The following is a 15,869-nucleotide window of genomic DNA, read 5'->3' as shown; positions in this document are numbered from 1 at the left end:
AATCCGTCATTTTTTTTTGTATTTAAAAAAAGAAAAAAGAAATTCAAGAAAAGAGGATTTCTGGGTTATTTAGTCACCTGCATTTCCTTGGTGATGGAATGACGTTTGGCCGTCGCTCCATCACTCTTTTTTTTCTTGTCGGTGCTGCAATCGCAAAAATGACGTGAAACTGTTCATCCGAAAAATGCGGTGCGACGAGATTCCTCCCGTGGGTTTGTAGGACGTTGAGTCGTCGTGTCGCTTGGCCAGTTGCTGCTGCCGTCTTCTGTATAGCCCCGGCTAGTCCACGTTTGCCGGACTGGACAATAGTTGCTCAATCCGGAAGGAGCTGATTCCACTTCTGCTGGTGCAGCAGAAACAACAACAACAACACTGACGTTGCGATCCTGGCCCGCAGCCCAGATCTCTTTTTCTCTCTCTCTCTTGACCTTTTGAAATTTTTCTTTTCTGTCACTCGTCTTTCTCTTATTTCACGCTGGACAACCGCACACTTATATGGCGGTCAGAGAGTGCTTTTCTCTTTAAAGAAAAAAGCGAAGGGAGGATACCGTAATAGAAAAGAACGACAGTTGGGGTTGTTTTATTGATTTTCTAAATATTTGAATATTTGTATTTCTTCTCTTTTCGTTTTTTATTTTTTTGAAATTTAACTTGTGTTGTGTTTTGAACGTTTTTATTGTCTTATAATGGGCGGGTGAAGACAGTAGTAAGTATACATCTGAACTATTTTTAGCGGGGTGTGTTGTGGTTCCGTCCATCACAGACAACGAGCGCGGCCGGTCGTCTATTTTCGTCAGCGGGAAGCCCAAAAAACGTCGGTTGGACGGCCGCACGCCTATAGCTTTTTTTTCCACCCCCCTTCTTTTCTTTCCCTGCTTTTCACCTCTTACTGATTGATTTATACTGTCAAACAAAGATCCGTCTGCCGATATCGATGCGTGAGTGATTCAAAGGCGACGGTCAACTGTTTGTTTCTTTTTACGACTCGGCCCCTGCTGTTGGTCCGATGTCCGAGTCGTGTTTTACGACCAGCACTCTTTGCCGATCCCAGAACTTTGTGATGATTATTCAATTGATGCCATAATTCTTCCTTGCGTCCTCCTCATCCCCCTCCCTCTCCTCCCTTGGCTGATTTATCGCTCGAAATTCCAATGAATCACACCGGGGTTATACTATTTTTGAGTCCCTCAGGTCTCTTGTTCAAACGTGCAGTCGAAGCGTTTGCTTTGCCGACGATTGATTGCGAGCAATGGCAACAGGAGTGTAAACTTGGCATTGAAGAATGATAATTAGAAAATAGGGGGGGAAGAAAACCTTGGCCATAAACAAACAGGCTGAATCTTAATTTATACGACCAATGTCTCTAGATAACTTTTTGCGTAAGCCGACTATCAAAGAAGGAAAATCAAAAACGTGGTTTCAAAAGCGAGGTTGAAATTAGTGATGCCATTCACGGAGCGGTTCGGTGTCTGCTGTCGATTGGGTGTGTCTGTTCGGAATTTATTCGTCATGCCGCCGCCTGTCGGCAGCTGCTTTCATTTCTGACATTTAAAAAATTAAAAAAAAAGAGCCAAGTTGAAAATTTGACATTAAACGACGGAGGGAAATAACTTGGCCGCCTCTTAAAACTGAACTAGCCGAGAGATTGCAGCTAGCTAGCGTCTAATATCGTGTCGCGGCGAATATCTTCTTTTTTTTTCTCTATTTCTCTCGCAGAGAGGAAAAAGTGTGACGACACGTAAGTAGTAAGTCGACGAAGGAGCGTGACGAGGACGACACATTGCCATTTGTTGCATCACTTGAGGCCGTTAGCGACCCGTAACACATTCCTAATCGGACACGCGGAGCGCAGGTCCGTGTTCAGCAGCGTGTGATGGGGGGGAAAAAATGGAATGAAACCATTAGGAAATGTTGATGTTGGGTCAGTTTTTATTTTGTTTTCTTCGCGTCTTCTTTTTTCTTCACGGTGGGTGCTAACGATCCTGCCAGAAAAAACGAAACGAGGAAACAAGAAGACAAAAATGCGGGTCGTTTGCGTTGATTCTGTTTTTGTATTTCGCGCCAACTTGACGTGTCGTCCTTTTTCCCTTCCGTGTCGTTTGCGCTCGGTTGATCTCGGTGATGCCAGGGGGGAGGGGGGCCTAATTTTGGCAATGGCAAACGCAATAGAAATGGCTTGGGTTTTATTTTGCGCTCAGAGTTTAGTGCGCAAAAGTGGAGCATGGCTTCTATTTGACAAGGAATTCCTTGGACGGCAGCGAAAGGGAAGAAAGAAAGAAGAAGAATCTTTGAATCACCATATCGGAATGGCAATAAAGCGGATGGAATTGCAATGATAAATTTCTGGGAAAATATCCAACGTTATAGGTCATCAAGTTCACTTTGAGAGCCGTTACGACAGCCAGCTTATTGTATACACACACGTGCAGTAGTAGCCCAGAGTACGATAAATATGACGATGCGTTTCGGAATGAATTCTTCCTTATAAGACGGAATAACCAAACAACAAACGTCATATTAGACAATTTTTTCGCTCTATCCACATCGCAGCACGACGTCCGTGTGCTGTTTAACTGGATTGATGGTGCAAAAGTCCATTTCGTGACGTGGTTTCTCTTCTCTATTTCTTTCTTTAAACAGAATGGATGGGATGCCAGAGGAGCAGCAGCTGCTGCAGCTTCTGCTGTCCATTTTAACGAAGCTGGACATCATCAGCAGGAGAGCCGGCACCAGACGGAAGATGAAGGAGCCGCTGCTGCCGCGGTTGGCATCCAACTGGCCGGAATGACTCTGCCGCGCAGAGAAACGGCCCAGTTTCTCCTCCATCCACTTTACTTGCTGGCCTACACTTTGACGTTGGCGGCCACATCAAGATTGACCGACACTTTGTCCAGTTCGCAATCAACTTTCATCGTCGTGTCGGTCGTTCTCCTGCGCAGCGCCGGCTGTGTCACTCTGCCGTCTCTGCCGATCGTCCTCCGGCCGGCCGTCACTTACCTAGCCGGACTGCTGGGCATTTTGGTTGCCAAATTCACCGAGACGTCGCTGATTCAGCCCGACGTGGTGCCCATGTCATCAATGATCATCAACAGCAGCAGCAGCCTTCCCAATCCTCAATTGCCGTTGCAGACGGGCAGCAACGGAGGCAGCGGTGGCGGCAGCTTGAGCGGGAGTAGACGGACATCAGCAGTTGATCACGAATCTCGAGTTATGGCCGCCCGTCGTCGAAGGACATCGAGCGCCGCTTTGACGTCGACCCAGGCGTCGGCGGCCAGCTCAGTTGCAACCGGCCAGTCGGGCGCCAGCTCTCAAGGTGGTTGCAATACGACAGGCAACAACAAAGTAAGAAGGACATCTCTTCCGGCCTTGCTGGCCAACAAGAAGGACCACCTTTTGGTGTCGGTAAGTCCCCCCCCCTTCCAAATCAACTCGATTCGTTTTGTCACCAGTAAATCAACAGGCTCCTTTGCCTGTCCGTCGTAGCGCTTACAGACGAATGAATCAGTCAGGATCTTAATTATTCACCGACAGCAGTTGCCTTTTCTCTCTCAAGTTTCGCCGTCCTCGTATTTGTTTTTCGCCTTTTTTTTTTTAAATCTGCCAGTTGCCTGTATAGGAGCTCTATAGTGGCTGGTCGCCCCCCTTGTTTGGCAACTGGCATTGTCCGGCCCAGATGATTGGGCGCCAGTCAGTCTTCTGGCCTCCTCGGCTCCTATTTGGAATTGTAGACGCAACCTTGACGCTGGGCTGTCGCACGATGGCGACTTGATATCGACATTATTAATGGCTGGCAGTCAACGTTTTTCGAACGGGCTAACACAGATAAGCGCCTTCTGCTTCTGTCCTCCTCTTCATCGACACCAAAAGTCCTCAGCGCTGGCCGCTGGTCGAGTGGCGACGACGAGCTGGAAGCAGCCGTCGCCGAATCTCGTATTGTTATTGCTGTGTGTATGTAGCTGCTGGGCGATTGATGGAACGACACCTGTCTAACTGACGGGGCACATGGCCGTTCCAACAACAAAGGCGACGACTGTCAACAGCGTGTCAATTTGTCCGGTAGATCGAGGACCCGTTTGGAGGTCGAATAACCCGGTAATGGTCCCGCATATTGTTTCATCCCGTTCCTTGCACGTACGGCAGAAACAACACGCGGACCTGCTTTGGTATATAATAGGGACTAGAGAAAAATATCAAAGAAATAACATAAATAAAAGATAACAGCTGATGTAGAGTAGATGTAGAAAGGAGGTCGACCCAGCCACAAAAAGTCCCAGTTCATTGAGCAGCCATTTAAGGCACGAGCCTCGCTTTTCTCTCAATCTCCATCAATCTGTTGGTGCATTTTTTTTCTTGCTTCTCCATTTTCTTCTTCTTACCCGACTTTTTGATTTTTGCCATCCATTGGACTTGTGGTTAAGACGTTTTTTCTTTTTTTTTTACTTTTCGTATATCTGGTCAAACATGTGATGCCCGGTATATCCCTCCTTGTTTATTTGTCCATCGGTCATGCAAATATGGAGGTGCCCGACATGGTTCGAAGAAAAAAAAAACAACGGTCACGAATTTTTCTTTACAAATGTAATCGCGAAATTCCCCCCCAGAATTTGAATTTTTTTGTTGGGGGTATTCGAGGTTTTTCTCTTTTGGGAAAACAAAAAGTATTGACGCAATCACGACCAAGAATCGACACGATTTCCAGTCAATATTACAAACGGGAGCTGCTGCTGCGTGCTGTCGCGGTAAATTCTTCAAAAAAAAACAAAAAACGAAAAAGAAAAATGAACTGAAGTAAATCAAACAAAAAAAAAACAGCTAAAAGGCAGCTCTGGACGTTCGTGTTTTATTGAACGGCCGAGAAACACGCTCAGAATACACACGGTCCGATTGTCAGTGAACTGCTTCGCAGCACGCCTGGCGAATATGTGATGATGCTAGTAATGTTGGGAGGCAGGCTTATAGTGGAGCTATAGGTGGATTTTTTAAGAAACATCGACTGCCTGCCACTATACATAGACTCTACAAATAATCTTAAAAAACACCACCAAGTTTTCGACTGTTGGAGTTCATCCAGCAGGTTCTTCTCTGCGGGACCTACGTATAGGCCCGGCCCATTTTACTTTCTCCCAATAAACGAAAAAAGGGTGAAGATTAAAAAAAAATCCAAAGCTCTTGGACATTTTGAACCAGAGAAAGAAAATACAATTCACAGGAGAGAGTCTGGAAGTTTTCACGTCAGACCAACAACAGGGCAAGGCCGAAGGAACTCCGGGATTCTTTTTTTCCTTCCTTGCCGGCTCCGCTCTCTCTCTCATCCGCGCTATAAAGGGAGAGAGAGAGAGCAGCTCTATCGATCCGTTATAAGCGCTTTGTCTTCCTGAAACTATCCGCAAGTTGTAGAGAAGAGTATTTCGATATGTCAACCTTAATACGATTTTCAACTCGGAAGCCGCCGAGAACCGCTCGTTTATACTTTCATGTTAATGACAAATAGCCAACAGACGCATTCACACGGCTGGTTATCGCGGCGGAATCTTTGCTTACCAGACTCACTTGGACGTTCTCGTTCACCCCGTCGTGACGATGTGCAAACAGGGCGGATGACATTTCACCCGAAATTAAATTGAAAGAAAGAAATAAAGGTGCACAAGAAGAAGAAGAAGTTGCGCAATCGATTGATCCGACCCCCCTTTTCCTTTCATTCGTTTTTTCTTTCCCCCGGGTGACGTACTACGGGTGCAGTGCAACTCACATCACGTACACGTATATCGGATTTCGATTCCTTGCTGCTCTTGGTGCACGCAACAGTAACGTTCGCTTCTTTGTTCTCGGTCGTGCGGCCTTTTTCTCTGTCCGCTTGTCCAAGAGCTTTTGCCCTTTTTTCCTGCTCTCCTTCGATTGGGACATCGATTTCGCTGGTGGCTAACCGTCCGTTTCATCCGGCGGGATTTGCAATAAAAAGCAATTCAAAATATTAAGGCTCCCTATGAGAAAAAAAAATGAAATGAATAGGGGCCAGGCTTTTAAACCCTGGCGGGATTAAGAGGGGGGCCGACGGTGAATATATAAATTCACGCCAACTATGCAAACAACGTTGTAACCACCAGCTGTTACTGTAGGGGAGGAGGGCGCAGGATTGTCTTGTTTGATTAATCACGACCGGGAAGAAGTGGAAGAAGACGAAAGAATTTGAAATGGCCTGCTGCCCGTCCTGTCGGGGGCTATAGACAACATAGCAATAGCATCCGTGGTTTCGGGCGGGTAGATTACATCTCTTGCCATTTGTTCCCTTCTCTTGATTGCTTTGCTTATACTTTTTTTGTCGGGAACCTCCCTGATGCTCTCTCTCTCTCTCTCTCCGTACGTACATCAACGGTGGAATGGCCGGGCGTCTGGCGATGACGTCAAAGCACGAGATGGACCACAGCGTGTGATGGCTGCCAGTAGCAGCAGGCAGGCAGGCAGGCAGGCAGGCAGGACGAGAACCCGGAAAAAGAAACACTATATAACTACATGGTAGAAGTAGTAGTAGGATACTTTGCTATGCTATACATCCCTCCCTCCTCTTCTTTCCCACCCGCTAACCAGTCCCGGACCCCGTCGGCTCGCCCGCCTGTTCCGCTGAGTCCAGCCATAAATCCTGGCCGTCCAAGTTGCGCCGTTTCAGGCTTTTCTCCATTTAGTCTAGTGCTATTACGTACGTACATATAGTATCTATTTCTTTTTTCTTATTCTCCTTTTGCAAAACTTTTCTTTTTTTGATTTTTTGGAAGCGGGAAAAAAACAAAAAAGAAAAGTTTCGGGACGGGCCAAACGCAAAGAGAAAAGAAATGCTGCCGGTCTTTCTTGCCGGCTTTTATCGGTTGCGCATCCCGCGGACATCAAAAGACATGCGGAAAACTAACAAAGGGTGTCGTTTAAAAAGCCCAATTGAATTTGAGCGACATAGTAAACGCATTTGAGTATAGTCTGAAATAGGCGTCGGATAGTCTGAAGAAGATGAAACGAAAAGAGAAGAGTCAATCTCAGAGTCTAGTGATATGATAGAAGAGGAACCGAAAGCACAGTCTCTCTGAGTTCAGCTGGAGTATAAATGGCCAGACTGTTTGCTTGTCCTCCTCTTAGCTGACAGGCTTCGTCTTTGTTGATACAAAGGGACGGACCCGGAGTTATTGGCTGACTCGTTAGTGACTCTTGGGCAGATTTTTGTTTCGTTTTATCTCGGACTGGCTGGGCAATGGTGCGCGACTCTTTGACATTTTTCCGTCCAGGAAAAAAACACGCGAGAGTTTGAGAGGACGTCGTCCAGTTTGTGATGACGTCATTGGGACAAGAGGAAAAGAGATTGCATTACCGTCGTCCCCAGCACTTGTGCCGCTGCTCCCCCACCCAAAAAAAGTGGCTGGCTATTGTTCCTGCCGTCGGTTGGTCCCGTGAAGATTGGGATTCCACTTCATGCGCCGTCCGCTCACGCAGAAGCTAGCAGCAGCTAGATTATTACTGCTCCCCAGTGGACAATTAGTTCCGTATTAGATGGTTATTCTCTTAGAAACGAAATGCGTTCCCATGTTTTGGCTGGTAATTGTTTGGCGGTTGCTCTATGATTAGCTTAATGAATAAATATCGTCCCTCCCTCCCTCCCTCCTCAGCAGCAGCTCGTTTTAATTCCTCGTCGGCCGGCAAAATGTCAGAGGTGGAGGCTGAGCCTTAAGCCCAGCTCCCCCCCCCCCTTGGTGCACGCAGTGTTACATTGCACGACAAGGTGCAATGGAATACCTTCCCGGTAGTCAATATCCGGCGCTACTAACAATAACGTGCACGTAATGTGGGGGTTCGGTTGCTGTTTACTTGTTTCCCAACTACGGCTGTTATTATTAATTTGCTCTTCTTTTCTCACACACAGTGCGCCCACACACTAACACACACACATACACACTGCTACCGTGTAATCCCGGGTGTGCTGGTAGTGCATTTATGGTTCATTAGAAGTGTTAGCCGTGCGGCTTGGCTGTTCTCTCTCCGCGCGGTTGTCATCGATCGGATTTCCCCGGGCCGACGCAGTTGTTCAGCAACAGAGTCGTCGACAACCGGCAGATGAGAAACGCGTTGATGAAAAACTCTGATCGTACCTAATAAGTTGGATGCTGCAAGGATTAACTCGGTTATTATCTTTTTATATCTCCGCCGTGACGGAGGAGAGAAAGAGAAAGAGTTTCTGATTTCATCCCTTTCTTTTTACTTTGGTGGAGATTCTTCGTTTTCCGATAAGACTCTTGACGAATCCGCCAACCGTCATTCATTGTACTACGTGTGTGCGTCATCATTCAAGTCATCTGTCGTCAATTCCGTAGTGCCAGTCGGTTCTTCGCAACATCCATTATCGACTGAGCTGGCAAGTAATAAGTCTTACGCTCTAATCCCCCCGTAGATCGAAAATGTCGTGTGAGCGGGAATCGGACAAGTTTCAGGCTTAGTGTAAAGCTAAATAATATTAATATCCCGCGAATTGTGGGCGGCACTCGTTGCGAGGGAATTCGTGCCCGCTGCCTCCCACTTGAGATTCTAAAAGCTTGCGCTCATTCTTGTTCTCTCCCCCCTTTTTAAGTAAATATTTTCGATAAATCAAAGTTTTGGTTATTTAGAGGTAGACGCTGGCTCGTAGTCGCTTCCATTATTTTTATTGCGTAGATACGCCGGTTCGACCGCGTGCCGTTACCAAGGGAACCTGACCTGACCGTTGATATTCAATTCTTGCATTACCTTCTGACGCATTTCGGGTCAATGAATGATGCACAAGTGAAATTATTCACTCCCACTGGCAATCGTAAAAAAAGGATAATGAACGTCAGTTCGCGTTGGGGTTGCGTGAAGCCACAGCCAGTTGTGTTTTCTTGATGATGACATCTTGAAAAAACCAAAAAATCCATCCATCTTTTTGAAGCCAAAATTGGAGTTGGCATCATCCCATTTACCTTTCAAATGGGCTTTTCGAATAATCTCGACTTGTTTCGCCTTATGTCCTTGTTGAATTATTACCGAATCCGATTTCTAAATGCTGTTGTTGAGCGGTGATTGCCTTAACCGAATGAGACGAGAGTGTGTTGTTGCCTGCCATCTTCGGCCCTCTCCAAGCCGGAGAGCGGAGCGGGAATTTGCAATTCTTTTTGGTGTCCTCATTTTTGGACATTCTAGCAGGGGCTCACCGGGCCACCAGTGAGTAATGATATCCATCATCAGCAGCGCCAGCAGCAGCAGCAGGCTTTGGCAGACCTCTTGTTTCTTTAGCCATCTTCTCTTTTTCTTTTCTTCCTTCCTTCCTGCTCCCCAGTTTATAATGTGCGTTAGTTGTAGTAGGAGACCCGAGCCGGCAAAAGTATAGAAAATCGGAAGAGGAGAATAATGATGACCTGGGCTTATATAATGATGGTGGCGTTGACAGATCGTCAGTTGACAGATGATGCCGGGGACAAGGACGAGGAGCAGATTGGATCTTGGCATCCAACGCCGAGGGGAAAAAAAAGAAAAAAAAAATTCCCTCCTCAACGTGAAAAACACACAACACTCCGTACATTGTGCGTGTACGTGCGTGCCCGGCGTAGGAGGCGTTTGTTATCAAGGTATACACGTCTGCCATGCATCCATCGATCGCCCGTCGCCGTCCAACTCTACAACAAATCATTACTTTTGATTTCTCTTCCAAAAGTCTTGTTCCAATGGGCGCAGACCGGGGCCAGCAGCAAGTCTCGGTCGTCGACGATCGTGTCCTGTGATGGGCGAAGGAAAAAGAAGCAGCGAACTTGTTGAATTTCTCTCGATCGTATTCCGTCCTGCTCTTCTGCCGTATCTTCTTTCTTTCCCCGTCTAAATAGCCACGAATAGTTATTCCACCTTTTTTTTTTATTTTCCCGACTTTTGAATGTCGGAATCTACATTCTCCGTTTTCCATATGCATTTCTTTTGTTCCAGGCTCATCATCTTTTGTGGCTCTCGTTTGATTGTCTAAGAAAACGACAACGGCAAATTTGGCGCCCATTGTTTTTACTTGGCCATATTGCAATGTGGAGGACCTCACCACCACCACCATCGCACTCCATTCTTTTGGCCCCTTTTAGACGTTCGTTAAATCCAAACGCAGACACTTTGTAGACTTTTAAAAGGGACTCTCTTTCTCTTTCAAACTTCTCCGTAAAACCGTCCTGTCATAGGGGAGCCATCAGCGCATAGTCTGCGCATTGTTTAGCTAACGATAATAATAATAATAATAATATATTGCATTTCTATGAGGCGCACTTTTACATAAGCACAGATGATCAAAGGCGCCTTTTGGCTCACGACTGAAGCAGGGAAGTAATTATTTATACGCAATACAGAAAAAGTGAGTTTTAAGTGCAGTACGAAAGCGAGGAAGAGAAGAGGCTGAGCGAACAGACACAGGGAGTTTGTTCCAAACAGTAGGTGCATAATTAGAAAATGCTCTATTGCCGTAAGATTTTACATGAATCGAAGGCGGAACAAGATCATAAAGAGCAGAGGGGGCAACGGAGGACCTCAGAACACGACCACCTCGACCGTCGACTACACGGCGCGATATTAGGCTGGACAAGTAGGAAGGAGCACAACGATTGAGGCAGCGGTACGTCAGCACCGCGATCTTGAAGTCAACCCGATAAGGGACTGGCAGCCAGTGAAGCTCCCGCAGATGAGGGGTCATGGCATCGCGACGTCGGGCTCCGGTGACGACTCGAGCAGCAGCATACAAGACCTTCTTTATAGGTTCCAACCGAGATGACGGGAGTCCGGCGAGAAGAGAATTCCCATAGTCAATGTGAGACAGGACGAATGCGGAGACCAGTTGGACGGCAGCCGATCGTGAGAGGAATTTTCGAATTCTTGCAATCCTACGGAGGTGGAATAAGGCACTTCTACACGTCTTGTTGATCTGCAGATGCATAGTCAAGTGCTTATCAATGGTGATCCCAAGGTTTCGAACAGAATCGGACGGAGTGATGGACGCATCACCAATGGCAAGAGGAAAATCAGCAGGTTTACATCGGCTGGTCTTCGAGTACACGACGATTGCATCAGACTTTGAGTCATTGAACTTTATCCGATTTTCTGCCATCCACTGCTTTGTTTCACCAACGCAGGCGGAGAGTGTGGAGAAAGCCCGACGCTGCTCGGAGTAGTCAGGGGTAAGGTGGAATGAAACATACTTCTGGTCGTCGTCGGCATAGTAGTGATCCGTCACACCGTGCTTCAGCGAAATGGAATGGATAGGGCTGTTATACAGAGTAAAAAGGACGGGGCCAAGTACAGATCCTTGGGGCACGCCGAATGAAAGATAAACAGCAGCAGAAGTTACTCCAGAGATAGAAACAGATTGACAGCGATCGTAAAGATATGACCGAAACCAGGTAAGTACAGAGCCAGTAATCCCGAATCGACACGTGAGTCTACTCAAAAGGATTGAGTGGTCAATGGTATCAAAGGCTGCGCTCTGGTCCAGCAGGGCCAAAACAGCCGCATCACCACTATCCACACTCAGCAAGAGATCATTAAAAACCTTGAGCAATGCCGTCTCCGTTGAATGATTCGGCCTGTATGCCGACTGGACAGGGACGTAGAGATCACCGGCCAGTAAGTGACTTGAAAGTTGCTTGGCAACCACACGCTCGACAAGTTTAGATAGAAAAGAGAGCAGAGATACAGGTCGATAGTTATTAAGATCATCCACACAGAGGCTCGGTTTCTTCAGGAGAGGAGAGACAAAAGCAAGTTTCATTTCACCAGGCAAAATACCGGAGGACAGCGACAGATTCACAATAGAGGCAATAGGAACAGCAAGTACATCTGCAAATTTCTTTAGAAGAGAGGTGGGAATCGGATCACGAGAGGAGGATTTGGAAGGACATTCTTTAATTAGAGCAGCAATTTCACACACCGAAACACATTCAAACGAAGAGAAAGAGGGGACGTCGATGGACACATCAGCATCAGCAGTGGCAGTGGCAGAGGAGCAAAAAGCAACGTCGTCAAGGCTGGCCCTGATATCGGTCACCTTCTTCAGAAAGTGATCACTGAAACGGCTGACAAGATCAGGAAGGGAGTCATGGCGAGGAAGCTTAAGACCCGGTTTCTTAAGAAGAAACGAGTCGACGATATTGAAAAGTGACTTTTTTCCCTCAGCCTCCGCGATCTTTTCGTTGAGGAACGACGACTTCTCTTTCTTGAGCAGATGGCGTTTTTCTTTTAGCAGGTTACGGACGATCTCCCTGTCAATCTCGAGTGCTAGACCCTTTTTCTTCCGATTTCTCCATCGACGTTCCGATGCTCTGCACCTTCTTCTGATAGCCAAGACATCTGTAGACACCCAAGGATTTGCCGGCCGGACAGTTATCACCTTCGAACGCTCAGGCGCATGTTTGTCGAGTAGTAGTGAAAGGTCAGCGTTGTATTGTTCAAGCAGTATGTTGAGGTCATCAGATGGATCAGTAAAAAGAGAGAGACTGAGCAAATCAGACATGAAGCAGTCGGCATCAATTCGGTCTAGCTCACGATACGTAATTCTTTTCTGTGGGCGCACAGGCCGATGGGCACGAATGAGCGTATGAATGGCAAAATGATCTTCTATTAAAGCAGATATCATGCATTCACAGACGACGTTGTCGGAGATACGCGAGATAACGAGATCGAGAGTGTGGCCATCAAGATGAGTGATGCCTCGGATGTGTTGGGAGAGGCCAAAAGAGTCAAGAAGGGTGAGAAACTTACAGGCAGTGGAGTTTCCCGCCACGTCGACGTGAATGTTAAAATCGCCAACAATTAGCAACTTGCCGCTGGATACCACGAGCAATTGAAGAAAGCCGGAGAAATCCGACAGGAATTGGCCGTCGCTGCATTTCGTAGACTGAGAAGGGGGGCGATAGACGATAACGAGACGGATGCAGGTAGAATTGCACTGGAGAAGAACCATCAAGTACTCAAATGATGTGGCAGTGTATCCAAAGGAGACAACATGGGTCCGATAAGATTCACGGTAGATGAGAGCTACTCCTCCTCCTCTCCTTCCACCCAGTCTGGCGGAGTGAACGGCGCTGAACCCAGTGGGGCAGATGTTCAGCAGGTCATCGTCACCGTGGCGCTCGTTGAGCCAGGTCTCAGTGACGGCAAGCAAATCCAGATCATAAGTAATGAGATGATGAGTGATGACGTCAACCCTCTTGAGTAGGGATCTTGCGTTAACGAGAGCAAAGGGCACGAATTTCTTCGCCGCTCTTGCCCTCCTCGCCGCCTTGCCAGCTCTGACACCGCGCTTACCCGGACGTTTGACTCGAGAGTTGTAAACAACACCCAGGCCCATACCCGGTTCACGCGAGATACCAAGATTGCGGATGATATTAAGTATAGCATCATCGAGTTTTATCTGACTAGAAGTGGACGGTCGAAGAGAGAAGAGGCTTCTCCGAGACAATGCCTCAGGCACTTTACGTAAGTGACAGGTACAGTGGGTATGGAACAACAACACCAGCGAAATACCGAAATATTTAGCAAGATGGGGGCAGAAGCACAGCCAAATAGATTAAAACAGGATCACGACGAATTAACCTCACCAGAAATGTAAAGCACACGAAACTAGAAGCACTTTTTCACGTATAAACAAGACAAAAAGTCGAGAGCCGAAATCGCCGCAGCCACTAAGGGCGCAGGCGAGCAGACGACGTAAGTGACAGGGTAACGATCTGGGTCTCTCCGCTAAGATGAGGGTCGCAATGGTGGATGGGTGCAAAGCGAGTGGCCGGAGCGTGAAAAAGATCAACTTTTCTTCTTCTTCTTCTCTTCTTTCGATCTTCTGGCTAACATTTAGGATAAGATTTGTCCAGGGCTTCCTCCTTATAGAAGATATGATTGATATCAACTTTTCTTTCAATGGAAGTGACGTCCGTCAATTGAAGAGTAATACAAAAGAAAACAAAGTAACAACAACAATCCGGCCAAAGTTGGAGAGATTAGTTGTAGCAACTGCAATCGATCGATATTGAGACTCGAGAGAAACTCACAAAAAAAGGGGTGCTGGTAGTATCTTTCTTTCCTTCTCTTTAAAAACTTTAGATTCCGTTTGGCCTTTCTTATATGTATCGAACACCATCCAACACATCATTGGCAGACAACTTGAAGCTTTAGTGAATCATTGGTTGGGTCCTTTTTCCCTTTGTTCTATATTCCTCTTACTTCTTAGACATTCTAACAGCGAAACAAAAAGAAGGGAAACTTTGTCTCTTGTCTCTCCTACTACATTCAGCGCGTACATTTTCTTTTCCCGGCGTGAGTTTCTCTTCAATTGAATCTCCCCCAAATTCTAGGAGAAAGAAGTTTGACGAATTTTCGACGGCAAGGTGCTGGAAAACTATCATTCCTCTCTCTCAACAAAAGAGGAACGGCACGCTTGCGTGTTCAATTTGCCAATCTTTTTTTTTTCATTTTTCTTTTTATTGCTATAATTTCAATTCAACTTTGAAACATTTGATACGTTAACGCTAGATAAGTATTTTTTGGCGAATTCAAGAGAAGAATTTCCAAACATGGCACCGTGCGTTTGCCAACTTAAAGTTGACATTGCTACTCGCGTAGTATGGTTATATTCGCCGCTAGTTTTTATTCGAAAAAAGAAATACCCCTAGTGCCTCGCCCTTGATGTGTACGTAAACATCCACACACACTCCGTGATGGACGTGTAATGAAAAGGAAACAGCGTTCATTGGAGGGTCGCGAGAACAAAGAAGAGCGTAGGTTAAACAACGGAGGTTATACGGCGGAGAGTCTAAGCGAGTCGAGAGAACAATAGCGGGGGCAACTGCTGCGTCTACAGCAGAGCGGTGAGAGACTGCGTAGAGTCTTGCAGCTCTCCAAGAGAAGGTAATCAGCTGAAAATGTCTCGGCTCCCAAATGGTTCTAGCCCCGCGTTGGCCGAGTAATGCGAGTCAGCACGACGTGCATAATTCGATCCCCATCGGGCGGAGAGAAACCGACGGCCTGGCATATACTGCGTAATATGTCTAGACTTTGCCACTACACCACTACTAAATATACATCCCATCCTCCCCCCCCAAAAAATTGTATGCATATTTATTTATGTATAAATATATAGGTGTAAGATATACGACGTACGGCGTATACATCTACTATGTAGTATATTACATGTTGTGTCCGTGTACGTATATCTATTGCTCGGATGGATCGATTTTTTTTTTATTATTACCCAGCCAGGGAGAAACCAAGGAGAGAAAAAAGAAAAAAAATGAGGAAAACTTACTTTGGTTTACGTGCGGGTTTTTACTGCCCCGGCTGCAGACATTAAAGTTAAAAGGACTGGAGAGAGAAGGCTTCTATTATTCAGCCATTGGGTCAAGAAGGGAAGTCTGTTTGAGGGTCGATTTATTGTCTGCCGTGTTTTGTTTGGTTTCCTTTTTCCCCTTCCAGCTCAAAGTATTTACACTGGTCGTCGTTGTTTTCATTTTCTTTCTCCACTCACCAGCACCGCTGATTCGATTATCGTGGCCCCGTGAATGGCATAGCCAAATTAACGGTGGCCAACTGTCCATCACTTTTTTTTCTTTCTGGGAGGGTGGAATCGATACTTGTATAGATGAAGAGCACAAATAACGGATGGGACCTATTCTGCATTGTGAATGAATACATTCGAGGATAAGAGACACGTCAGAGGATAGAAACTGAATCGTCGCAGATGCCAACGGCGGCATAAAAAATGGACGGCGACACTGCGGGGAATCCGGCAGGGGACCACCTGTGTGACGCACTGTTGTGTGCGCTAGCTCCTCTCTCCACTTTATATGTATGCGCATCCAAAGAGAGAG

At 46.5% G+C, this 15,869-nt stretch overlaps 1 protein-coding gene across 2 annotated transcripts in view; it reads left to right on the top strand.

The window, feature by feature from the left end:
* LOC124199416 (cGMP-inhibited 3',5'-cyclic phosphodiesterase A-like) overlaps positions 1–15,869 on the top strand; it is a 43,975-nt gene that overhangs the window by 3,632 nt on the left and 24,474 nt on the right. For both annotated transcript variants that reach the window (XM_046595262.1, XM_046595331.1), the window contains exon 2: positions 2,641–3,402. In XM_046595262.1, the coding sequence (XP_046451218.1) occupies positions 2,641–3,402 (762 nt within the window). The remainder of the gene's footprint in view (positions 1–2,640; positions 3,403–15,869) is intronic.

This window comes from Daphnia pulex, chromosome 1 (assembly GCF_021134715.1).
Source record: "Daphnia pulex isolate KAP4 chromosome 1, ASM2113471v1".
NCBI classification, from domain to species: domain Eukaryota; kingdom Metazoa; phylum Arthropoda; class Branchiopoda; order Diplostraca; family Daphniidae; genus Daphnia; species Daphnia pulex.
Note: the sequence above shows the minus strand (reverse complement) of the source record. Positions and strands in the feature narration are given on the sequence as shown.